Source organism: Hemiscyllium ocellatum, assembly GCF_020745735.1.
Source record: "Hemiscyllium ocellatum isolate sHemOce1 chromosome 27 unlocalized genomic scaffold, sHemOce1.pat.X.cur. SUPER_27_unloc_3, whole genome shotgun sequence".
Classification (NCBI taxonomy): domain Eukaryota; kingdom Metazoa; phylum Chordata; class Chondrichthyes; order Orectolobiformes; family Hemiscylliidae; genus Hemiscyllium; species Hemiscyllium ocellatum.
The window spans coordinates 774,947-801,793 of record NW_026867498.1 but is presented as its reverse complement, the minus strand read 5'-3'; the positions used below and the strand labels follow the sequence as shown (position 1 = coordinate 801,793).

The following is a 26,847-nucleotide window of genomic DNA, read 5'->3' as shown; positions in this document are numbered from 1 at the left end:
CGAATTCTCTATTCCTGAGATGCTGCCTAACCTGCTGTGCTTTGACCAGCAACACATTTGCAGCTGTGATCTCCAGCATCTGCAGACCTCATTTTTTATTCCTGATGAAGGGCTTATGCTCGAAACGTCGAATTCTCTATTCCTGAGATGCTGCCTAACCTGCTGTGCTTTGACCAGCAACACATTTGCAGCTGTGATCTCCAGCATCTGCAGACCTCATTTTTTATTCCTGATGAAGGGCTTATGCTCGAAACGTCGAATTCTCTATTCCTGAGATGCTGCCTAACCTGCTGTGCTTTGACCAGCAACACATTTGCAGCTGTGATCTCCAGCATCTGCAGACCTCATTTTTTATTCCTGATGAAGGGCTTATGCTCGAAACGTCGAATTCTCTATTCCTGAGATGCTGCCTAACCTGCTGTGCTTTGACCAGCAACACATTTGCAGCTGTGATCTCCAGCATCTGCAGACCTCATTTTTTATTCCTGATGAAGGGCTTATGCTCGAAACGTCGAATTCTCTATTCCTGAGATGCTGCCTAACCTGCTGTGCTTTGACCAGCAACACATTTGCAGCTGTGATCTCCAGCATCTGCAGACCTCATTTTTTATTCCTGATGAAGGGCTTATGCTCGAAACGTCGAATTCTCTATTCCTGAGATGCTGCCTAACCTGCTGTGCTTTGACCAGCAACACATTTGCAGCTGTGATCTCCAGCATCTGCAGACCTCATTTTTTATTCCTGATGAAGGGCTTATGCTCGAAACGTCGAATTCTCTATTCCTGAGATGCTGCCTAACCTGCTGTGCTTTGACCAGCAACACATTTGCAGCTGTGATCTCCAGCATCTGCAGACCTCATTTTTTATTCCTGATGAAGGGCTTATGCTCGAAACGTCGAATTCTCTATTCCTGAGATGCTGCCTAACCTGCTGTGCTTTGAACAGCAACACATTTGCAGCTGTGATCTCCAGCATCTGCAGACCTCATTTTTTATTCCTGATGAAGGGCTTATGCTCGAAACGTCGAATTCTCTATTCCTGAGATGCTGCCTAACCTGCTGTGCTTTGACCAGCAACACATTTGCAGCTGTGATCTCCAGCATCTGCAGACCTCATTTTTTATTCCTGATGAAGGGCTTATGCTCGAAACGTCGAATTCTCTATTCCTGAGATGCTGCCTAACCTGCTGTGCTTTGACCAGCAACACATTTGCAGCTGTGATCTCCAGCATCTGCAGACCTCATTTTTTATTCCTGATGAAGGGCTTATGCTCGAAACGTCGAATTCTCTATTCCTGAGATGCTGCCTAACCTGCTGTGCTTTGACCAGCAACACATTTGCAGCTGTGATCTCCAGCATCTGCAGACCTCATTTTTTATTCCTGATGAAGGGCTTATGCTCGAAACGTCGAATTCTCTATTCCTGAGATGCTGCCTAACCTGCTGTGCTTTGACCAGCAACACATTTGCAGCTGTGATCTCCAGCATCTGCAGACCTCATTTTTTATTCCTGATGAAGGGCTTATGCTCGAAACGTCGAATTCTCTATTCCTGAGATGCTGCCTAACCTGCTGTGCTTTGACCAGCAACACATTTGCAGCTGTGATCTCCAGCATCTGCAGACCTCATTTTTTATTCCTGATGAAGGGCTTATGCTCGAAACGTCGAATTCTCTATTCCTGAGATGCTGCCTAACCTGCTGTGCTTTGACCAGCAACACATTTGCAGCTGTGATCTCCAGCATCTGCAGACCTCATTTTTTATTCCTGATGAAGGGCTTATGCTCGAAACGTCGAATTCTCTATTCCTGAGATGCTGCCTAACCTGCTGTGCTTTGACCAGCAACACATTTGCAGCTGTGATCTCCAGCATCTGCAGACCTCATTTTTTATTCCTGATGAAGGGCTTATGCTCGAAACGTCGAATTCTCTATTCCTGAGATGCTGCCTAACCTGCTGTGCTTTGACCAGCAACACATTTGCAGCTGTGATCTCCAGCATCTGCAGACCTCATTTTTTATTCCTGATGAAGGGCTTATGCTCGAAACGTCGAATTCTCTATTCCTGAGATGCTGCCTAACCTGCTGTGCTTTGACCAGCAACACATTTGCAGCTATGTTTCAGTGCCACTTGCCAATGTTTGGCCTATATCCCCCCCGCACCTTTCCTATTCATGTACTTATCCAAATGTCTTTTAAAGGTTGCATCTGTACGTGCATCCACCACTTCCTCTGGACATTCATTCCATACATGAACCACTCTCTGTTTATGAAAACCTTTTCCAGATTCTGTCCACTTCGTGGATTCATTTCCCTTTCCGTTCGGTTGGTGCAAGTCAAAAATTGAAGCCCAGAATGGAAAAAAATGAAAAAGGAGTTGAGAAGAGAGCGGTGTACTGGCGGAGTAAGGAGGTTGCAGTCTGGAACAAACTCAATCTTCATTCAGAGAGAGGAGCAGCACCTTCCGAAGCTCGTGTTCCAGCTTCTGCATTCAGACAACAGGAAGGCTCTGATTGGCAGGAGGACCTATATCCTTCCGGTCCTCCAGGGCTCCCGATTGGCCCACCAAAAGAAAGTCGCGATGCGTGCGGCGAGGAGCACGCGCAGTATGCTCTCTGGTGATGCTGCTGTTCCTGACAGAATTTGTGTCCAAGTGCCAAGAGAAGTAAAAAAAAAGGGGAGATCCACCCTTTCTTCCCCCCTGTGATATTTACCTTTCCTACACGCCCCATGACTTTATAAATCGAAATAAGGTCACCAGTCAACTTGTGGTCGTCGATAGGGTGACCAGAAGTGTACTCAGTACTCTACACGTGGTCTCACCAATATCCTGTACAACCTCAATGTGATGTCCCAACTCCTACACTGAACGGTGTGAACAATGAAGGCAAGTGTGCCAAACGCCTCCTTCACCACCCTGTCCAGCAATGATGCAACTTTCAAAGAACTATGTCCCCGATTTGGAGATGCCGGTGTTGGACTGGGGTGTACGAAGTTAAAATTCACACCACCATTGTCCCCCCCAGTCTTTCTCTCACCCCACCCTTTGCCCCCCACCCCGAGTCTTTCTCTCCTATTACCATGAAATTGGTTCCGACTGTTGTCGTGGATAAAATGTAGAGAACGACCAGGAGACGCAGAGAGTTCTTCAAGAAGTAGGTCGTTTATTTGCAAACAAAAAGACCGTGACACTCGAAAAGCAGATTCTCGAATGCCCACAAACCTCAGGGTCTGTGGTTTTAAAATATCTTTTTTTTAATCATGTTTGTGTTAGCTTATCAGCATGTCCAACTATATTTATCAACGTACCTCAGTCTAGCTACACAATAAGCCAGTGATGTTAGTTCCCATTATCTCTTTAGTTGTACATTCTACTTCATGTTATTCCAATGTCTCGGTTAGAGATTTAATGTCAGCTTTTGCAACAACGGTCTTTCATTCTAGACCCTACTTAATATTTTCCTAATGTCATGATTAGATATTTATTGTCAGTAGTTTCAAGCAGGCTGACTCTACTCACTAACAATTAGATATTTAATGTCATGTCCCAAATATTTATTGTCCCAATAATGATAGTTAGCAGATGAGGCTAACTTTACTAACTGTGTTATCTCATCTTGCCATAGTGACCTTTCAGACTCAACCTTACTCTGCTAATTGGTGTAAGAGCGTTCCACTATCCTTTGCAACTGTAGTGGACAGCGAAGTGGGTTACCTCAGATTACAACAGGATCTGGACCAGATGGGCCAATGGGCTGAGAAGTGGCAGATGGAGTTTAATTCAGATAAATGCGAGGTGCTGCATTTTGGGAAAGCAAATCTTAGCAGGACTTATACACTTGATGGTGAGGTCCTAGGGAGTGTAGCTGAACAAAGAGACCTTGGAGTGCAGGTTCATAGCTCCTTGAAAGTGGAGTCACAGGTAGATAAGATAGTGAAGAAGACGTTTGGTATGCTTTCCTTTATTGGTCAGAGTATTGAGTACAGTAGTTGGGAAGTCATGTTGCGGTTGTACAGGACATTGGTTAGGCCACTGTTGGAATATTGCATGCAATTCTGGTCTCCTTCCTATCGGAAAGATGTTGTGAAACGTGAAAGGGTTCGAAAAAGATTTACAAGGATGTTGCCAGTGTTGGAGGATTTGAGCTATAGGGACAGGCTGGGGCTGATTCCCTGGTGCGTCAGAGGCTTGGGGGGGGGGGGGGTGACCTTATAGAGGTTTACAAAATTATGAGGGGCATGGATAGGATAAATAGGCAGTCTTTTCCCTGGGGAGTCCAGAACTAGAGGGCATAGGTTTAGGGTGAGAGGGGAAAAATATTAAAGAGACCTAAGGGGCAACATTTTCATGCAGAGTGTGGTACATGTATGGAATGAGCTGCCAGAGGAAATGGTGGAAGCTGGTACAATTGCAACATTTAAGAGGCATTTGGATGGGTATATGAATACGAAGGGTTTGGAGGGATATGGGCCGGGTGTTGGCAAGTGAGACTAGATTGGGTTGGGATATCTGGTCGGCATGGATGGGTTGGACCGAAGGGTGTGTTTCCATGCTGTACATCTCTCTATGGCTCTATGAACTGGAAATGGTCTCCATGCTCTAACACTTCCCATGCTTTCATGCTCTTTATTTTCCATACTATCTAAAAATAGAGTCACAGAGCTGTAGAGCACAGAAACAAACCCTTCAGTCTTTGTCGACCAGATGCCAGCATGTCGCCTCTTATCCCTCTGAATCTTTCCTATTCATATCCCCATCCAGATGATGTAATTGTACCAGCCCCCACCACGTCATCTGACAGTACATTCCATACACATACCTCCCTCTGTGTGAAAGGATTGCCCCTTCGGACCCTCAGAAATCTTTCCCCTCTCACCCTAAACCTATGCCCTCCAGTTCTGGTCTCGGTGCCTTGCCCCCACAACAAGGGGAAACGACATACAAAAGTTGAGCAGCCAGACAAAATACAAAAGGAATAAAATATCGAGCCGCAGGAAAAAAAAATTGTGGCTCTCTTTTTTCCCCTGTTGGCATTTGAACACTTAAAATCTGTCAGGAACACCAACATCCCCATAGAGCATCCTGCGCATGTTTGCCAGTGTCAGCAACGCAGTGCGCATGCTTACCAGTGTCAGCAAAACACTGAGCATGCTCATCGCTGGACGCAAAAAAGGCGCGAGACCTTCTTTTGATGGACCAATAGGCAATCTTGGAGGACCGGAAGGAGACTGGTCCTCCTGTCAATCAGAGTCAGCCCATTATCTGAATGCGGAAGTCGGACCATGAGCTTCTCAAGCTGCAGCTCCTGATCGTCTCTGTCTGAATAAAGACAGATCTTTACCCAGACTGCACATTCCTTCCTCTGTCCCAGATCTGTGAGTACGGCACTATTTTGCTCCCATTCCATGTCTTTTTCATTCTGGGGTTCAGTTGTTGACTTGCAGCAACTGAAAGAAAAGAGAGTGAATCCGGAAGGGGACAGACTCTGGAAACGCTGGTCCAGGTCTGTGTCTCAATTTGCAAAATAGACAGGAGGTGGAGAAGTCGACGTTTCAGGTGCAACCCTTCCTCGGGGCTGGGGCTGGGGCTGGGGCTGGCTGGAGAAGCTGCAGATAAAGGGGGTGGGAGTGAAGTGGAGATAGGTCAAGACAGGGAGAGGCTACGACCAATGGGAGGAATGCATGTGGTTGCTGGCAAAGAACAAGGAGGGAGGTTTTTTTTGAAATCGGAAAACTCAACGTTGAGTCCTTCAGGCTGTAGGCTGCCTGGAAGATGAGGTGTGGTCCCTTCAATTTGCAGTTAGGTTCGTTGTGGCAATGGAGGAGGCCAAAGATGGTCATGTCAGAAAAGGGAATTGTAATGGGTGGTGACTGGGAGGTCTGGTCGGCTCTGTGGACCCAGCTGTGATGCTCAGTGAACCGTTCCCCAAGTTTGCGCTCGCTCTCCCCGATATAGAGAGGACCACAATTGGCAAACACAGGACCACGATATGAAATTATAGCTTTGGCTGTAGCAAAGAAAAACAGAAAGGAGGTGCATTGTTTAAATGGAGATGTATTTGAATGTGGAGAAAGTGAGAACTGCAGATGCTGGAGATCAGGCTCAAACATTGTGGTACTGGAAGAGCACGGTAGGTCAGGCAGCATCTTAGGAGCAGGAGTGTTGACGTTTTGGGCACGAGCCCTTCATCTAGACTGATGTGTGGATGGGCAAAGAGGCCTCAGTGTCCTCCTACTCCAGTCACTGCCAGTTGTCAGACAGATGTAGGAAGCAATCGGCAAGGCACGCGTTATATGAGCAAGAGGAATTGAGTTCACAAGTGGGATGTCTTCCTGCAGTTAGGGTGTCATTGAGTATATTCAAGGCCGAGTTAATCTGATTTTTGAACAAAGAAGTGGATGTTTGTGGGGGAAGGCTAGAACATGGTTTAAGACCAGTACAGAATGGTTCCAGAGTCATACAGCACAGAAACAGACCCTTTAGTCCAACCTGTTATAGAGATATACAACATGGAAACAGACCCTTTGGTCCAACTCATCCATGGTGGGACCAACAATCTGGTCCCACCTGTCAGCACCTGGCCCACATCCCTCAAAATCCTTCCCATTCATGTACCCATCCAGATGCCTTTTAAATATTGCAATTGTACTAACCTCCACCTCTGACAGCTCATTCCAAACATGTCCCACCCTCGGTGTGAAAAGGTTGCTCCTCATATCTCTTCTGTATCTTTCGACCCTCACCCTAAACCTATGCCGTCTAGTTCTGGACCCACCCCCTCCTGGGAAAAGACCTTGGCTATTTATCCTATTCATGCCCTTCATAATTTTGTAAACCTCTATAAAGGTTACTCCTTAGTCTCCAACGCTCCAGGGAAAACAGCCCTAGCCTCCAAATAGAACAAATCCTCCAACCCTGGCAACATCCTTGTAAATTTTTCTGAACCCTTTCAAGTTTCACAACATCTTACTGATAGTAAGGAAACCAGAATTGCACACAATATTCCAAATGTGGCCTAACCAATGTCCTGTACAGCCACAACATAACTTCCCAAATCGTATACGCAGAGGATTGGGAAAGTTTTCAAAACCTACAAAAGACAACTGGGAAAGAATGGAGGACAAACGAAACCTTCGAGGGTCAGCTTGGAGGCATCAAGGTCTCAGGACAGGGGGTGGGGATGATCCCAGCTATGGGCCACATGCCAGCAAATGGGACTAGATTAATTTAGGATATCTGGTCAGTACAATTGTGTTGGACAGAAGGGTCTGCTTCTGTGCTATGTATCTCTATAACTCTGGCATTTGCCAGAGTCAGGAGGTTGACTTTCTCTCTACTTTCAATGTTAATGCCTTGACGTCTCATTTTGCTCCCACCTTCCTGGGGTCGTTAACTATTTTGTCTCTGGTCCTTCCTCAAGAAGCTGCGTGGCAGGTTCACCCTGAATTGACACTTTCTTTTTGCTTCCCAAAATCAGACCTGCTCACTCTCAGCAGTATCCCAGTGTTGTGAAAGATATTAGCTTTCAGGCGGAGGTATCCAAAGTTCAGAGACACGGCAGTCTTGATGTTTTTGCTTTTCTGTCCCGTAAGATCCTGAATCAGCACCTTCAGGAGAATTAGTTCGAGCCGAGTGAGAACAGAGGGGGGGAGAGAGTGGGATGTGCTTTCAATTTTGTGGAATAACAAAAGAAAAGAATATTCCACAGAAAGTAGAATTGCTTGTTCTGAATTTCTACCCTGCACTAATGACCTTTGTAATCTCTTTTTACAGAGCACAGTAGCGTCTCGACATACGAACAAACCCGTTCACGTACAAATCGGTTTACGAACAGGATTGTACGAAAATTTTGCTTCAATGTACGTACGAAATTCAAGATACGAACAGAAAAGCTCTCGGGCCCCGCGTGATCTCATTCAGTTCGTCTTTGGCGTGTGCGCTGTGAACAGCCGTCCAACCATTCTTACGCTATCCGGACAATGGGAAAAGGACTCAGCAGCGATCCAGGTTTGTTCCAAATATTGCGTCGGTTGCATGACGCTGTGATCTGTTGCTATTAATTCTGTGCCTTATGATCCTGCAGCACAGCTCCCCGCAGAAGGAGCAGCGCTGCAGAAGCTAGTGCTTCCAAATACACCTGGGGGGCGGGGTTTACCAGGAGGGGCGGGGTTTAGCCTGGGGGCGGGGTTTAGCGGGAGGGGGTTGCTCATGGGCGGGGCTTGTCTCGGGAGAGGGTCGCGCGCTAGTGGGCGGGACGAGGCTTAGCGGGCGATGCGGCGTTGAGCCTGGAGCCGCGCGGTTGCTCGTGGGGGAAGGGGGCATGGTTTTGATTCGCGCGGGGACCAAGGGAAGGGGTGGGTTCCAAGAGGCGGGTCTTTGTCTCGAAGGGGCAGGGTTTACGAGTTGCGTTCGAAAGGGGCGAGGTTTTACGTGCTGCGTCCGGAAAGGACGGGTTTTACTGTCAGCGTTCGGAAGGGGCGGGTATTAGGAGATTTGTTCGGAAGGGGCGGGGTTTACGGGCTGCCTTCGGAAGGGGCGGGGTTTACGAGCTGCGTTCGGGAGGGGCGAGGGTCACTGCGTTCGGAAGGGGCGGGGTCTACGAGCTTTGTTCGGAAGGGGCGGGGTTTACGTGTCGCATTGGCGTCGGAGGGGGCGGGGCCGAGGCCGTCCCGAAGACGGAAGTGTGTCCGCGGCCTATTGCCTCCGCTGGAGTCTCGGCTGCAGCAAGTAAGGTAAAACTTTATTAGTATTTCCTTTTACAGAGTTTGTATTTAATAACCAGTAATGGCTACTCAATGTCATCATAAAGTCCCAAAATGCCATTCATTACAATCCATTGCAGATAAGCACTAAGAGTTAATTTTCTACGGGATTCAACAGCCTCAGCACTAAAATGGTCTCACAAGGGAACGGCTGTGAATGTTATCACTTGGTGTCCTGTTCACACAGATTCACCGATGCTGAGGCAAACCTTCTTAATTGCCTTACAGCATCCTGTTATCACTTGGTGAGCCCAGGTGTCCCTATCTTTAAGTTCTCTCCTCTTTCTCAGCCTTCCTGCCTGTTTATTTTCTAGTGCAGTAAATGTATTCAATAATTCAGCATTAGATTTTAGTCTAAATGTTTAATGACAAGTTTTAAGGCTGTAGACTTTATCACCCAGATGCCCACACCCTCATTCCTCCCTTTGATTGCACCGCGATCACTGAAAGAGAAGGCTGGTCCAAACGAATGCCCTTCAAGGTGGTCCAGCCATCAACATCCTGTAGAGCGGCACCACCATCTTCGCGGCTCATCTGGTCATATTTATCATCGCCATCGACACATGTGGGTGAGCCATCGGATCGCAAAAGGCGCATCTTCTGGGGCAAATCTAAATCACTAAGGGACCTCATAAGCCGAGCAATTAAATACCTAACAATACCAATACCGACAAACATAAATATCTAAATTGATAAGCCAATTGTACCATCAGCCCGACCTGCAGTTTCCCCAACTGGTCCCTTCAGTCATTCTGTCAAGGAATACCTGGATCTCTTCTTGTATCTTAGTAATATTGCCAGTGAGATCGGGAATGCCCATAGTGCATTTATCTTGGACAGTGGTGCAGACCTCACCCTCCTGGGCGAGTATATTGTCTAGGCCATACCGATTCTGCATAGAGTAAAGACACAGGTCTGATAATCCCAGGTTACTCTGTTCCAGAGCCTCTTTATTTCCTCGAATGGTCAGGCCACAAATGAGGGAATTGCGGTTCTTTTGACTTGTCACCCCTGCCGATCCTTCCAACCTCAGGGTATTCTGGATTCCCCAGCCTATTGGGTGTCCTGTATTGTCACCCAGTCCATTGGGATCCTTCCAGTCGGAGTAAAGTTGGCTGAGACCGACCGCTGCATTCTCCTCAGATGGAGGTTCCATCGACTTGTCCACTGACCAGGACAAGGTACTGTTGTGGGAACAAGGGCTCCGATATTGATGTTATGAGGGACATCTTTGCCATCCATGACAAGGAAATTGGTAGCTTTACCTCAGCTGAAGAAATAATAGTCTGATTTGGGGTAGATTAGGGAGAGTTTGTCAAAATAGGTTACTGAAATGTTACAGCAGGGGGTCTGGTCAGATATACAGGAGCAAAGGGTTGATGTTTTGCAAGAGGATTCGCTTGAGCGCTGTAAAAAATGGGCCAAGTGATTCAAGCACCCGCACTGTATAGGAGACAATGGTCCTCAGAATGCTGTTCCCATTGGGCTCTCCCTTAGCTCTATTGTACATGGTCTTGGTGACAATATCAGATTCTGAAAAGAGAAAAGGCCTATAAATGCACAAGGGGAGGGTTCCGTTCCAGGTTCATGTACCGCATAAGGCCTGCTGTACCCCAGCCAGTGTTACTCCAGCTGTTTGTACACACAGACCGGAGGTATTGGAAAGTGATATTTCACTTCGCAGGGTCGGCAGCAGGAAGACTGATGAATAGTATGGAATCGGGGACTGGGGACTGGGCAAGTAAGTCATCTCCTGATAGAGAGGAGTAACATAGTACTGCCTCTGGGGTGAAGAGCGTTCTGTGGGCCTGTATAAATAAGTTGTTTGCGGATTGTGGAGTTTCCCCTATCAAGCTTCCCTTTTCTTGAGTCGGCCCGTACTGCAAAAAGGGATGGTGTTCCCAGGCATCCTTAAAATATTTACCATAATAACGGGGTTGACCATTTTTATCCTCACTAGGCTTGCGTCTGCAGGTAAAATCAAAAAACCATGGTAACGACATGGTAACTCCCACTGATTTCTACTGTCCAGGTGGACCATCTGGTCTTTCTGATGTAAGAGTCCATTGCAATCATCAATCTTCATCACGTCCCACACGTCAAAGGCGTCTGGTCTGGTGCACTGGACGACATCTCCTCAGCATGGGTGGTGGATAATCTCTGATCATTCCTGGTCACATCCATACTCAGTGGCTTTCCCCATCAGGATGTTGTATGTGATCAGAAAGGTGAGGAGATAGGCGATCCCCCCCCCATGTCCCTCCTCTTAGTTCAAGTATCTGTAATAAGATTAACATTAGAACAACAGCAAAATTCAAAAACCCAACTGGACAGTGTTCCACTCCTTTTGTTGGGATTCCAGTATTCTCTCCTCCTCTTCCCCACTTTTGATTGGTGCGGTCAATCAATTTACAATGGTGCAGTTGGACCCAAGCTGAGTGCCCAGCGACTTTGACCACCGTAGGGATGGGAAGTAAAACCTGGAAGGGGCCATCCCAACGAGGTTGGATACCTTTGCCAGTCCAGGTCTTGACGAGCACCAATGAACCAGGCTCTACCCGTGACGAGGCTGAAAGGGAGGGAACATCGCTGTAGGCCGCACGCTCCTGGGTGTGAAAGGCACGCATAACACTAGTTAAAGCAAGAACATAACCAACCATTTCTTCGGTTATGTGGTGGAAGGGGACTGAGAAGGGAGCCGAATCGTTCCAAGGGGTACGGAGAGGGTGACCAGAGAGACTCTCAGCTGGAGACAGTCGTATCTTGCCCACAGACATGGATCGCATCTGGAATAAAGCCACAGGGATTAGCATAACCAGGAGAGGCCAGACTCAGCCATTAATTTGGCAAGTTTAGTCTTGACTCTGGTTAAAACATTCACCAAGGCCGGCCCCCTGAGGATGAGCAGTTGCCGACAAATACAAAGCTGGGAACAGAGTTCTCCGTTAATATTACCTACAAAGTGTGGTCCATTGTCTGAGCTAATGCACGCAGGTATACTGAAGGAATTATTTCCTTAAACAAAATCTTCACCACAGTCTCAGCAGTAGCGTTAGGAAGAGGGTAGGCTTCAATCCACTTAGAAAAGACATCAACAATAAGCAAAACATATTTACAGCAACTCAACTCATTTCTACAACTCAATGAAGTTCAGTTGAAGTGTCTCCAAGGGACCCTCCAGCAAGGGAGTTCTCGTAGAGATACTTGAATTAAGAGGTGGGGGATCACCTACCCACTGACCTGTATGATCACGTACAACATCCTGATCGGGAAAGCCACTGACTGAGTATCGATGCGATCTGGAACGATCTGAGATTATCCTGATGTCATCTGGCGCACCAGACCAGACACTTTCAACGTGGCGTCGCTTGAGCGATGGCGTGAGCTGCCAGAGGAAGTGGTGGGTGCTGGTACGATGATATGTCAAAACGCTCCTGGACGGGCATCTGAATATGAAGGGTTCAGATGGGTCAGGGCCAGGTGATGGCAAATGCAACTGGAGTCATCGAGATGTACAGCACAGAAACAGACCCTTCGGTCCAACTCGTCCTTGCTGACAAGATAGCCAACCCAATTTAGTCCCAGCTGCCAGCACCTGGCCCATATAGGGGCCAAGTGATGGCAAACGTGACTAGATTAATTTCGGATATCTGGGCAGGTTGGGCCAAAGGGTCTGTTTCCGTGCTGTGAGATTCTAATTCAGTGAAAGCAGAAGTGTGGTTGTGAAGGCTGGACTTTCAGGGCATGTTTTGCCCTGACTGGGAGCAGAAGAGTTTGACTGAAGTGTGTCGGTGTTAATGCCTTGATGTCTCATTTTGCTCCCACCTTCCCGGAGTCGTTAACCATTTTGTGTCTGATCCTTCCTCAAGAAGCTGCATTGCAGGTTCACCCTGAATTGGCACTTTGTTTTGCTTCCCAAAATCAGACCTGCTCACTCTCAGCAGGATCCCAGTGTTGTGAAAGATATTAACTTTCAGGTGGAGGCATCCAAAATTCAGAGAGATGTCAGTATTTATGTTTTTGTCTTTTCTGTCCCTGTAAGATCCTGAATCAGCACCTTCAGGGGAATTAGTTAGAGCGGAGTGAGAACAGAGGGGAAGGGAGAGTGGGATGGTGCTTTCAATTTTGTGGAACAGCAAATGAATATTCCACAGAAAGTAGAATTGCTTGTTCTGAATTTCTACCCTGCACTGATAGTGATGACTTTTGTAATCTCTTTTTGCAGAGTATTTGAAAATCTGAAGACTGAAGTTTCAAAATCAACGGATAAAGGGCTTATGCCCGCAACATTGACTCTCCTGCTCCTCGGATGCTGCCTGACCTGCTGTGCTTTTCCAGTGCCAAATGTTTCGACTGACTGTCCAGCGTCAGCAGTCCTCACTTTGATGTCAATGTCTGACAGTCACTCAATCCATCGGGACAGCAGCTGTTTTTGACTGTGATTTCTGTGAGAGGGATCAACGCTTTTTGGTTCCTGTTTGAGGACATTTTCAGCATCAGTGGGACTGGACGAGAGACCCCACTGTTGGAGCGCACTGTGTGTGGAGCCTGAAACAGTTATACGGCCTGGGAAGGGGATTTCACGGCAGGGAGGGGTTCTACACGTGTTTGTGTGCAGCTGAAGCTGTGGCCATGGAGAAATCTGAGGAATCCTGCCGCGTGAAGAAACCGTGGAAGTGTGGGGACTGTGGGAAAGGCTTCCGTTTCCTGTCTGCCCTGGAGATTCATCGGCGCAGTCACACCGGGGAGAGGCCATTCCCCTGCACTGACTGCGGGGAGGCCTTCAGGTATTCCTCCCACCTGCTGGCCCACCAGCGGGTCCACACGGGGGAGAGGCCCTTCAGCTGCCCAGAGTGCGGAAAGGCCTTTAACCAGGCCTCCATCCTGCTGAGGCACCAGCTTGTCCACACGGGGGAAAGGCCCTTCAGCTGCCCTGAGTGTAGGAAGGCCTTCAGCGAGTCCACCACCCTGCGGAGTCACCGTCACGTCCACACCGGGGAGAGGCCGTTCACCTGCCCTCAGTGCGGGAAGGGCCTCACCTGCTCCTCCAACCTGCGGAGACACCAGCGGATCCACACGGGGAGAGGCCGTTCACCTGCTCTCAGTGCGGGAAGGGCTTCAGGTATTCCACCGACCTGCTGACCCACCGGAGGGTCCATACCGGGGAGAGGCCGTTCACCTGCGCTCAGTGCGGGAAGGGCTTCACTTGCTCCTCCCACCTGCTGACCCACCGCGGGTCCACGCGGGGGAAGAGACCGCACACCTGCTCTCAGTGCGGGAAGGCCTTTACCCAGGTCTCCACCCTGCTGAGGCACCAGCGTGTCCACACCAAGGAGAGGCCCTTCAGCTGCCCCGGAAGTGGGAAGGCCTTCAGCACTTCCTCCGCCCTGCTGACCCACCGGCGGATCCACACCGGGGAGAGGCCGTACACCTGCTCTGTGCGGGAAGGGCTTCACCTGCTCCTCCCACCTGCGGAAGCATCAGCGAGTTCACGTGCCATCGCAGGGGGATTGAAGGAGTGACAGCCGAGTCCCATTATCGATTGGAATATCAACCCAGTTCCGGGGACTCCCGGGTTTGAATCCCGCCACGACAGATGGCAGAATTGGTATTCGGTCAGAAATGTGGAGTTTGGAATCTAACGATGAGACCGTTTCAGGGAGGGGGTGGTAGGGGGAGAAAGCCCCCATCTGATTCCCTCTCTCCCTTGTTAGGGAAGGGAACTGCTATTGTGGGAGAGGATTCACTCAGTTGTTCCAGCTGCATCCTTTACCCGGTCTGGCCTACACATGACTCCAGACCCACAGCAGTCTGGTTGACTCTACACTGCCCTCCCCCCACTGGCAAAAGAGCGGAGAGAAACTTAGTTGGAGACAGGGTATGGGTTGAAATTGCTGAGTGAGGCAACACTTCCTCCGGGTTACGGCTGTACCAAGGATCCAATTACAAAGGGACAACTTGGTGCTGGCCAATAGTAAAGACAGTGAGGGGGGTGGGGATGGGGCCAGGGGAGGTGTGGTGTGTGCACTTTCACCTTGAGCTGTTCAAAAAGCAACTACTTTTTCTCTGCCTTTTTGCTGGGGAGATCTGAAGCTGTAACAAAGTTGGGTTGCAATAAAGGTTACCTGAACTTACCACTGGGCTCGGAGCTCAAAGCTTTCAATGAGAGTCTAAGAGGTTTTTGTTTTAAAGCTGCTCATTTCTTTCAGCCTCCTGCACTAAGTTTAGAACATAGAACAATCCAGCACAGAACAGGCCCTTCGGCCCTCGATGTTGCGCCGACCTGTGAACTATTCTCGGCTCGTCCCCCTGCACTATCCCAAAATCAACCATGCACTTATCTAAGGAATGTTTAAATCTCCCTAATGTGGCTGTGTTGACTACCTTAGCAGGTAGGGCATTCCACACCCTTACCACTCTCTGTGTAAAGACCTTGCCTCTGACATCTGTCTTAAAGCTATCACTCCTCAATTTGTAGTTATACCCTCTCTTGAATAAGGGCACAACATTTGCAATCCTCTAGTCCTCAGGTACTAAACCCGTAGACAATGACGACTCAAATATCAAAGCCAAAGGCTCTGCTATCTCCTCCCTAGCTTCCCAGAGAATCCTCGGATAAATCCCATCCAGCCCAGGGACTTGTCTACTTTCACTCCTTCTCGAATTGATAACACCTGTGTGGAACTAACCTCGATCCTATCGAGTCTAATATCTCGTACCTCATTCTTTTCCTGAGTGAACACCGATGAGAAATGTTCATTTAGCACCTCTCCGATCTCTACAGTGTCCACACTCCACTTCCTGCTTCTGTCTTTGACTGGCCCTATTCCTACCCTAATCATCCTTTTATTCCTCACATGCCTATGGGAAGCTTTAGGGTTCTCCTTTATTCTATTTGTCTAAGACTGTTCGTGTCCTCTCTTTGTTCTTCTTAACTCTCTCTTTAAATCCTTCCTAGCTGATCTGTAATTCTCTATTGCCTCATCTGTACCATCTTGCTTCATCAACACATAAGCCTCATGGAACAGCATCATAAGACACAGAACTTATATCAAAAGATCAGTGTCATGCAACTGATAGAATATATTGAACAAACTTAGATATTCTTCATCTCTTAGAATGGGTGCAGGCTTTGGTTCATTAATATGTAACAATGTTCTTGAGATGACTTAAGGTTTTATTAAAAAAAAGGCATCTCCGCTCAGACAATGCATTAAAGGTGTGAGATTTGAGTCTGTCAGTATTCCAATCTTGAATCAGACTGGTTCTGTTTTCAAAGTCGGAATTTGTAAAATATTACATGGATTGACTGCCTGCAGATTGTGTGCTTTTGAACAAAATTGACTGTATCTGCAAATATAATTCTGCCAATACAATTTCACCCCAAAGAGTACTGTGTGTGTGTGCATGAGAGAGTGAGTGTGTGTGCATGTGAGTTTGTCTGTGAGTGTGCACAGAAGTGTGTTGTGCATGCTTGGGAAAGTGAGAGTGTGATGGAGTATGATGCTGAGAGTGTGAGTGTGTTGAGGGGTGTCTGTCTGTCTGTCTGAGAGATAGAGTATGTGTGTGAGAGAGAAGCTTAATAAAAGCAAGGGGTTGCATTTTTGCTAAAACAAGGACTTGAACAGATAATGGTTGGGCCATGAGTCATGTAAGAGAACAGATAGACATGGAGGTGGGGGGAGTCGGTGTTCAGATACATAGTTCTTTGCAAGTTGCATCACTGCTAGACAGAGTGGTTAAGGTGGCATTTTGCAACATTGCCTTCATTGTTCACACCATTGAGGAGAGGGGTTGGGACATCATGTTGAGGTTGTACAGGATGTTGGTGAGGCCACTTTCAGAGTACTGAGTACAGTTCTGGTGGCCCTGTAATAGGAAGAATACGATTAATGAGGGTTTAATAAAGATTTACCAGGATGTTGTAACGACTGGAGGGTTTGAGTTATAAGGAGAGGCTGGGACTTTATTCACTGGCGCACAGGAGGTTGGGGGTTGACCTCATTGAGATTGATAAAATCATGAGGAGTGGAGGGAAGGTGAATAGAAAATGGCTCTTGCTTAGCGTAGGGGAACTCAAAACTAGGGGACTTTTTTTAAATATGAGGAAAGAGATTTAAAAGAAAGCGGAGGGGCAACGATTTGAAAGAGGGTGATTTACATGTGGAATGAACTTGGTGAGGATGTGGTAGATGCAGGTACAGTGACAACATTGAAACAGCATTTGGATGGGTACATGAATAGAAAGATTTAGAGGGATATGGGCCAAATGCAGGCAAGTGGGACTGGTTTAGTTTGGAATCGTGGTGGGCATGGACGAATTGGACCGAAGTGTCTGTTTCTGGGCTGCATACCTCTATTGAAACCGGCAGAATTCTGAAAGGGGCTTGACAGGATAGATGTAGATAAAATGCCTCTTGGTGGGGAGGGTCTCGAATTCCGACAATGTGGGAGTGGGCCATTCAACCCATCTATTTCATTCTGGCCCTCTGAACAGTATCCCACCCATACCCAACCCCTTACTCCGTATTTCCCATGGCCAATCCACCCTAACCTGTACATCCCTGGTCACTATGGGTAACTTAGCACGGCCAATTCTCCCTATGACCTACACTCTAATCTAAACTCGTCGGGCACCTGGGTGGTGGAGTTCTACTGGTCGTGGGGCGGCCCCTGTGTCAACTATGGGGCCACCTGGAAGGTACTGGGCCCGGGACGTGAAAGGTGAGGCAGGTTGGGGGGAGGGGGGAAGGAATGTGGGGCCTGTCCTGTCATAGTGACATTTTACACTCACTTTCCATCTGCTTTTACTGGCGCTTGTGCTGTTTACCCCTCACTGTGTGTTTAATCCTTGTGCTGTTTACCCCTCACTGTGTTTTTTAATCCTTGTGCTGTTCCTTGTGACAGTGCAGGGAGGAGAAGATGAAACGATGGATAGATCAGCCATGATCTTAATGAATGACGGAGCAGGCTCACTTGTAGCAACTGGAGTGAATCCAGAGAGGGAGCAGACTTTGCGACCTCAGGTATGTGTCTGGGTGACCCGGGTGAGGAGAGACAGAGGTTCAGGTTAGGACTGTTTTCCGTAGCTTGCCAGAGTCTGAGGAGTGACCTTATACACTTTTATATCATCATGAGGGGCATGGATAGGGTAAATAGACATGGTATTTTCCTTTGGATGGGGCAGTCCAGAACTAGAGGGTAATAAGTTTAGAATCGAGCGTGTGGTGCTGCAGCAAGTCAGGCAGCATCCGAGGAGCAGGAAAACTGACGTTTCAGGGAAACTCCCTTCAGGGAAGTGTGTGTGTGTGTGTGTGTGTGTGTGTATAAGACTGTGCGCTGTGAGTGTGTATTTACATGTGTGCCTGCTTGATAAAGTGAGATTGTGATGGAGTATGAACCTGCGAGAGGGTGTGTGTTGAGGGGGTGGTGTATGTGTATGTCTGAGAGAGAGCGTGTGTGTATGAGAGAGGTATGGATATAAGTGAGGGTTGCATTTTGCTAAAACAAAGGAGGGCAAGACTTGAACAGGTAATGGTAGGGCCCTGGGTCATGTTGTAGAACAGAGACCTGGAGGTGTTCAGGTTCATTGTTCTTGGAAGTTACATCACTGGTAGACAGGGGTGAAGAAGGTGTTCAGCACACTTGCCTTCATTGTTCACATGCTGAGTACAGGAGTTGGGACATCATGTTGGAGATGCACACAGAAAGTACATTACTCAGAGGGTGATAGGTGCCTGGAACGCATTGCCAGCAGAGGAGGGGACAGTAGATTCATTCAAGGTGTATCCGAGCAGTAGGACAGTCAAAGTTTCAGGCACAAGCCCTTCATCAGGAATTAGTAAGAGGAATTGAGTTTAGAAATGGGAATGTCATCCTGCAGTTAGGGGGTCATTTGAATAAATTCAAGGCTGAGTTAATCTGATCTTTGAACGAGAAAGAAGTGGATGTTTATAGAGGAAGCAAGAAAACGGTTTTAAGACCAGTTTAGAACAGTTCCAGAGTCAGACAACACAGAAACAGACCCTTCAGTCCAACTAAACCGTGCTGACTGTGTTCACAAACTAAACTAGTCCCACCTGTGTGTATTTGGCCCATATCCCTCTGAACCTTTCCTATTCATGTCCTTATCCAAATGTCTTTTAAACCTTGTTACTGTACCTACATCCACCACCGTGTCTGGACATTGATTCCACACACAAACTACTCTCAAAAAAAAAGGCGCTACTCCAGTCTTTTGAAAATCTTTCTCCACTCCCCTTCCTCATTTGCTCCCTAATCTTGAAACCCCCATCCTAGGGAAAGGACACCTGCGGTTCACCTCATCTACCCTCCTCAGGATTTTATGAACCTCTTTTAAGGTCACCTCTCAACCTCATGTGTTCCAGTGAAAAAAAGTCCCAGCCCTACCCACCTAGCTGTAGGTATATTCATATCCAGTTATGAATTGTTCAATGCTGGTGCAGACCCGAAAGACCGAATGGCCTAGTCTTGCTCCCAACTCTCTCGCTCTGTGTCCAGGACAACAAGAGACCCTAAATCAGAGGAGCAGAAATTCGGCCATTCAGTCCATCAGGTCTAATCACCCCATTCAATCGTGGCTGCTAGGTTTCTCAACCCCATTCTCCCCGTAACCCTCGATCCCCTTGATACTCAAGAACCTATCTGTCTCAGTGTTAAATATCCCCAGTGACCTGGCCTCCACAGCCTTCTATGGAAATAGATTCCACAGATTCACCGCTCTCTGGCTGAAGAAGTTTCTCCTTTCTAAAAGGACTTCCCTTCACTCTAAAGCTGTGCCTCTGGTCTGAGTCTGTCCTACCAATGGAAACATCTTCGCAATGCCCACTCTGTCTGGGCTGTTCAGGATTATGTAGGTTTCATTTAGACCTCCCCCCACCCCCGACACCCATCACCCCTCCCGAGTGTGGGCCTATGAATCAGCATGAACCAGACCCTTCAGGATGAGGTACAGCAGGGATTAGGGTCAGTAAACTGAGAATGGAGGGAGAGTGTGTGGGATGGAGATTTTCAGCTTCTAGAGAATGAGAGAGAAAAGTGAGTTCGCTATAAATTAGAATTGATCGGATGGGCCAAAGTGTGGTCGATGGAATTAAATGGTGAGAAATGGGAGTTGTTGCATTTTGGTCAAGCAATCCAGGCAGGAGTGACACAGTTAAGGGGAGTGTTGCAGAACAAAGAGACCTTGGAGGGCAGGGTCCATCGTTCCTTGAAAGTGGAGTCTCAGGTAGACAGGATAGTGAATGAGGCATTTGGTAGGATGGCCTTTATTGGTCAGAGCATCGAGTAGATGAGTTGGGAGGTCATGTTGTGGCTGTCCAGGATGTTGGTTAAGCCAATTTTGGAATACTGCGTTCAGTTCTGGTCTCCCTGCTGTAGGAAAGATGTTATGAAACTTTGAAAGGGGTCAGAAAAGATTGAGCTATAGGGAGAGGCTGAATAGGCCAGGGACATTTTCCATGGAGCATCAGAGGCTGAGGGGTAAACTTAATGACCTTTGTAATGGGCATGGATAGTGGGAGGAAACCTAAGGTCTTTTCCCCAGGGTAGGGGAGTCCAAGAAAACTAGAAGGTGTTTGTTTGAGGTGAGAGCAGAATGATTTAACTGGGGTCTGAGGGGCAACCTTTTCACACAGAGGGTGGTGCATGTATGGCACGAACTGCTCGAGGAAGTGGTGGAGACTGGCACAATTACAACATTGAAAAGGCATGTGGATGTCGGTCTGTTCTCAGCTCTGCTGGATTTCTGCTGAAGCTTTGACACCCCCCGCCACCTCCCTTTACACCTTCTGGGACAATGAAACATTCAGTCAATCAAGTCCCAACCCACAATCTCCCAGCCTGTGAACCATCCAGGCACAGTGTAGTCACAGCAGGGAATCAAACAAGAAAAATGAAACAACATTAGAAATAAATAGGTGCTCGCGTTTAATGTTTATTCATTAGGAGGTAAACCAGAAATAGGGCTCTATTTGTATTTGCAGATACATTGTATTTTGCTCAAAAAATACACAACCTGGAAGCAGTCAGTCCATGTAATATTTTGTAAATTCCACTTTGGAAATAGAACCAGTCTGACTCAAGACTGGGACACAGACAGACTCTGACCTCACACCTTTAATGCGTTATCTGAACTGAGATGTCACATTTTGCGGTAAAACCTCGAGTTATCTTGATAAGGTGCCTTGCAGGAAGGTCTGGGATTTACATGTGAATGATAGCTGCAACCCAGTCTAAAAGATGAAAGACTTGACAATCCAGGTTTGTTCAATATATCATTTCGGTGGCAGGACGCTATAACGTTTTTCTATAAGTTGTGTCTTATGATCTTATTCTCCACAACCACCTGAAGGATCAGCGCTCTGAAAGCGAGTGCTTCCAAATAAACCTGTTGAACACTCACCTGGTGGTGTGATTTTTAACTTTGTCCAGGTTAGAATGGATTGACCGTGCCCAGAGATGTGCAGGTGAGTTGCATTAATCAGGGAGTAAAAGTTGAGCAATAGGGGTAGGGGAATAGGTGTGGGTCTGTTACCCTTCAGAGGGTCGGTATGGATTTGTGGGGCTGAGTGGCCTGCTTTCACACTCTGGGGATTCTCTGAAGGGAAGGGATTGGCACAAACTCATTATCTTTTTTTTTGCTTCCCAAAATCAGACCTCCTCACCTCTCAGCAGTATCCCAATGTTGTGAAAGATATTAACTTTCAGGTGGAGTTATCCAAAATTCAGAGAGATGTCAGTCTTGACGTTTTTGCTTTTCTGCCCCTGGAAGATCCTGAATCAGCACCTTCAGGGAAATGAGTTAGATCAGAGTGAGAACAGAGGGGAAGAGAGAGTGGGATGGTGCTTTCAATTTTGTGGAATAACAAAAGAAAAGAACTTTCCGCAGAATTCCTTGTTCAGAATTCCTTCCCTGCTCTGACAGTGATGACCTTTTGTAATCTCTTTTTACATTTCAGGATCTGAAGATGGAAGTTTCAAAATCAACAGATGAAGGCCTAATGCCCAAAACGTTGACTCTCCTGCTCCTCGGATGCTGCCTGACCTGCTGTGCTTTTCCAGCACTGCACTAACTGACTCTCCAGCGTCTGCAGTCCTTACTTTGACGTCCATGTCTGACAGTCATTCAATCCATCGGGACCGCAACAGTTTTCTGATTCTGTGAGAAGGAGCAAAGCTTTTTGGTTCCTGTTTGGGTACGTTTTCAGCATCAGTGGGACTGGATGAGAGACCCTACCGTTGCAGTGCACTGAGTGAGGAGCATGTAACAGCTATACGGTTTGGAAAGAGGAATTCATGGTGGAGAGAAGCTCCACATGCGTTTGTGTGGGGCTGAAGCTTCGGCCATGGAGAAACCTGAGTAATCCCGCCCTGTGGAGAAACCATGGAAGTGTGGCGACTGTGGGAAAGGCTTGTTTCCCGTCTGCCCTGGGGACCCATTGGCGCAGTCACACTGGGGAGAGGCCGTTCCCCTGCCCTGACTGCGGGAAGGGCTTCAGCGATTCCTCCAACCTCCAGACCCACCAGTGGATCCACATGGGGGAGAGGCCCTTAAGGCGGGAAGGCCTTTACCCAGGCCGCCTCCTTGCTGACCTCCCAGCGGGATCACGTGGCATTGCAGGGGGATTGAAAGAAAGACAGCCGAGTGCCTTTACCAACTGGACTATCAACCCAGTTCCAGTGGCTCCCGAGTTCGATTCCCACCGCGACAGATGGTGGAATTGGAATTTGGTCAGAAATCTGGAGTTCAGAATCTAACTGTGAAACCATTTTCGGTGGGGTGGGGGTGGAAGAAAACCCCCATCTGATTCACTCAGTTCTTTTTTAGGGAAGACTTGAGCAGTTATTAGAGCAGTCGTCCCAGCTGCATCCTTTACCCGGTCTGGCCTACACGTGACTCCAGACCCACAATCGTCTGGTTGACTCTACGCTGCTCATCCAACTTACTTGGATACAGTTTGAAATTGCTGAGTCAGACAATACTTCCTCCAGGTTAAGGCTATACCAAGGATCCAATTACAAAGGGACAACTCAGTGGTGACCAATAATGGAGAAACCGAGGGGTTGCACTTTGACCTTGAGCTGTTTTTAAAACATTGCTACTTTTTCTCTGCCTTTCTGCTGGGAGATTCTGAAGCTGTAACAAAGTTGGGTCACAATAAAGATTACCTGAACTTCACACTGAGCTCAGACTCTCAATGAGAGCTTTAAACTGCAACAGGTTTTTGGTTTAAAACTGCTGATTTCTTACAGGAGAAAGTGAGAACTGCAGATGCTGGAGATCAGGGTCAAGATTAGAGTGGTGCTGGCAAAGCACTGCAGGTCAGGCAGCGTCCGAGGAGCAGGAAAATCGACATTTCGGGTTTGTTCCAGACTGCAACCTCCTTACTCTGTCAACCATCTGTGAGTAAGGTACTCTCTTCACAACTCCTTTTCCATTTTTTTCATTCTGGGCTTCAATTTATGACTTGCAGCAACTGAAAGGAAAGAGAATGATTCCATGGAATGGACAGAATTGGGAAAAGTTTGTTTATAAACAGTGTGTTTCATGTATTGAGTGAATGTAAAGAGGAAGTGGTGGATGCATGTTCAGATGCAACGTTTAAAAGACATGTGGACAAGTACATGAATAGGGAAGGTGTGGAGGTATATGGGCCAAACACTAGCAAGTGGCACTAGTTTAGTTTGAGAACATAGTCAGCATGGAATAGTTGGACTGAAGGGTCCGTTTCTGTGCTGTCTGACCGTAACTGTTCTGTCATGGTCTTAAAACCATTTTCTTGCCTTCCACTTTAAATGTGGTTACTGTACCTGCATCCAACACATAAACCATAAACCACAAAACCCCCTCATGCACACAACATAAAAATTCACACTTTATTGTTCAACAATCAGATGAACTCAGCCTTGAATAAATTCAATGAGCCCCTAACTGCAGGAAGACATCCCCACTTCTAATCTCAGTTCAGCCTGCTAATATACCACTTGCCTTGCTGCACCTGTCTGACAACTGGCATTGACTGATGTAGAAGGATGCTGCTAATCAAAGCACTGATCACAGGCTGGTCTGGTTTCAGGACCTGATTGCTCTATCCTCTGTTGATCTCCCTGTTCCCACAGACTAAGATGTCGGTCTGTTCTCAGCTCTGCTGGATTTCTGCTAAAGCTTTGACCCCACCTTTTATAACTTCTGGAACGATAAAATATTCAATCAAGACCCAAGCCACAATCTCCCAGCCTGTCAACTATCCTAATACAAGGTGTAGTCATAGCAGGGAATCAAACAAGAAAAATGAAACAAAATCATAAATAAATAGGTGCACGTGCTTAATGTTTGTTCATGAGGAAGTAAACCAGAAATAGAGGTCTCCCAGGAATCTTACAGTGCCCTACGTGAGGAATTCTGTCACCCTTACACCTATTAGGATCCAGCTATGAATTACAACAACATTTACACCAACAGAAATAAAGCATCGGTTATCAAATAGAGATAAACAGCACGGAAATAGTATGTTTCTCTATCTCATGCACACACAAGATAGATCATCCATGGGGGGCGAGTTTGTATTTGCAGCATGCTGTTGGCAAACCCATTCTACTTTGCAAGGTTTGTGAAGGTTTGTAGCTCAGGTTGAGGTTTCGGGTGTAGGTTTGCTCACTGAGCTGTCGGTTTGATATCCAGACGTTTCATTACCTGGCTAGGGAACATCATCAGTGGCGACCTCCAAATGAAGTCAAGCTGTTGTCTCCTGCTTTCGATTTATATGTTTGTCCTGGATAGGGTTCCTGGGGTTTGTGGTGATGTCATTTCCGGTTCATTTTCTGAGGGATTGATAGATGGTATCGAGATCTATGTGTTTGTTTATGGCGTTGTGGTTGGAGTGCCAGGCCTCTAGGAATTCACTGGCATGTCTTTGCTTAGCCTGTCCCAGGACAGATGTTGTCCAAGTCGAAGTGGTGGTTTTTTTCATCCGTACGTAGGGCTACGAGGGATAGAGGGTCGTGTCTTTTTGTGGCTAGCTGGTGTTCGTGTATCCTGGTGGCTAACTTTCTTCCTGTTTGTCCTACGTAGTGTGTGTGGCAGTCTTTGCAAACCCCCTGAGTATGGGTCTGGGTGGTATACGCGTCGGCGGGTCGGTGTGGACTTGTTGGGCCGAAGGGCCTGTTTCCACACTGTAAGTAATCTAATCTAATCTAAAAAGATTTACAAGGATGTTGCCAAGACTGGAGGATTTGAGCTATAGGGAGAGACAGAACAGGCTGGGGCTGTTTTCCCTGGAGCGTCAGAGGCTGAGGGGTGACCTTATAGAGGTTTATAAAATCATGAGGGGCATGGATAGGATAGATAGATGAAGTCTTTTCCATGGGATGGGAGAGTCCAGAACTAGAGGTCATAGGTTTAGGGTGAGAGGGGAAAGATATGAAAGAGACCTAAGGGGCAACCTTTTCATTTAGAGGGTGGTACGTGTATGGAATGAGCTGCCAGAGGAAGTGGTGGAGGCTGGTACAATTGCAACATTTAAAAGGCAACTGGGGGGATATGGGCCCCATGCTCGCAGGTGGGACTAGATTGGGTTGGGATATCTGGTCGGCATATACAAGTTGTCCAGGTTCAGGTGGATTGACAGTACTAAAATACCCATAGTGCCCAGGGATGTGCAGGTTAGGTGCATTAGTCAGGGGTAAATGTTGAGCAATAGGGGTAGGGGAATTGCGCGGTGGGTTACCCTTTGGAGGATCGGTGTGTAGTCTTTGGGTCGAGTGGCCTGCTTCCACACTGTGGGGAGTCTCTGAAGGGGAAGGGATTTTTGTAAACTGTGCAAGGCAACACAGGCGTAGTGCGGGGGCCTGCTGTTGGCCTTGCCCTGCCCCTTGCTCCTCCCCCTGTTGTTGAGCTGTCTAAAAAACAGCTACTCTTTCTCTGCCCTTTTGCTGGGGGCATCTGAAGCTGTAACAATGTTGGGCCACAATAAAGGTAACCAGAATGTACTGCTGGGCTCAGGCTCTCATTGAAAGCTCCAAGCGGGTTTTGTTTTAAAGCTGCTCATTTCTTGCAGCCTCCTGCACTACGTTCCCAATGTCGTGTATCAGATGGAGCAGTGAATGAGTAGCTGGTTTCATTAGAAATTATAAACTTTTCAGGAGTGCAGGCACTGCATCGTTTCATTGGCAGTTTACCAGCAGCACCGGGAGGTATGGGCTGTGTTCACGAGAAAGGAGGTGGGACAACGTTTAAAAATCACAACACTGGGTTATAGTCCAACAGTTTTATTTGGAAGCACTAGCTTTCAGAGCGCTGCTCCTTCAGCGGGTAGCTGTGGAGCAGGATCATAAGACGCAGAGTTAAGAGCAAAAGGTCACAGTGTCATGCAACTGATATGATATATTGACAAATGTAGACTGATGTTAAGCATTCAGCACACTTACCTTAATTGTTCACACCATTGAATAAAGGAGTTGGGACATCATGTTGAAGTTGTACAGGATGTTGGTGAAGTCACTTGTAGAGTACTGAGAAGGCTTCTGGTGGCCCTGTAATAGGAAGAATACTATTACAGAGGGTTCAGTAAAGATTTACCAGGATGTTGCCAGGACTGGAGGGTTTGAGTTATAAGGAGAAGCTGAGACTGTCTTCACTGGAGCACAGGAGGTTGAGGGGTGACCTCATTGAGATTGATATAATCATGAGGGCTCTAAGTAACATGAACATCAAATAGTGAGGAGCCTGCACGGTTATGTCAAGTGAGTGGGGGAGAAATTGTGGCATTTGGACACTTTAAATCCATCAGAAACAGCACCTCCATAGAGCATACTGTGCATGTCAGGTGGGGTGCCAGAAGACTGGAGATTGGCTAACGTGGTGCCACTGTTTAAGAAGGGTGGTAAGGACAAGCCAGGGAACTATAGACCAGTGTGCCTGACATCAGTGGTGGGCACATTGTTGGAGGGAATCCCGAGGGACAGGATTCTACCTTCATCTAGGTGGATGGGCTGGGACTTTTTCACTGGAGCATTGGAAGTGGAGATGTGACCTTATCAAGGTTTATAAAATCATGAGGGGGGAGA

General features: G+C 47.4%; 2 protein-coding genes and 1 pseudogene across 4 annotated transcripts in view; 2 read left to right on the top strand and 1 right to left on the bottom strand.

The window, feature by feature from the left end:
* The window catches only part of LOC132808041 (zinc finger protein 664-like), a 156,238-nt gene extending 133,278 nt beyond the window's left edge, over positions 1-22,960 (top strand). The window contains exons 1-3 of one of the 3 annotated variants that reach the window (XM_060821951.1): positions 8,661-8,725; positions 12,986-13,882; positions 21,741-22,960. In XM_060821951.1, the coding sequence (XP_060677934.1) occupies positions 13,393-13,882; positions 21,741-21,775 (525 nt within the window). In that variant the 5' untranslated portion in view covers positions 8,661-8,725; positions 12,986-13,392 and the 3' untranslated portion in view covers positions 21,776-22,960. Of the gene's footprint in view, positions 1-8,660; positions 8,731-12,985; positions 13,883-21,740 lie in introns of those variants that run through there. The other 2 variants (XM_060821952.1, XM_060821953.1) reach the window with 2 other exon arrangements.
* LOC132808057 (zinc finger protein 850-like) overlaps positions 1-26,847 on the bottom strand; it is a 72,755-nt gene that overhangs the window by 39,384 nt on the left and 6,524 nt on the right. The window lies entirely within an intron of this gene.
* The window catches only part of LOC132807998 (zinc finger protein 208-like), a 216,732-nt pseudogene continuing 195,160 nt past the window's right edge, over positions 5,276-26,847 (top strand).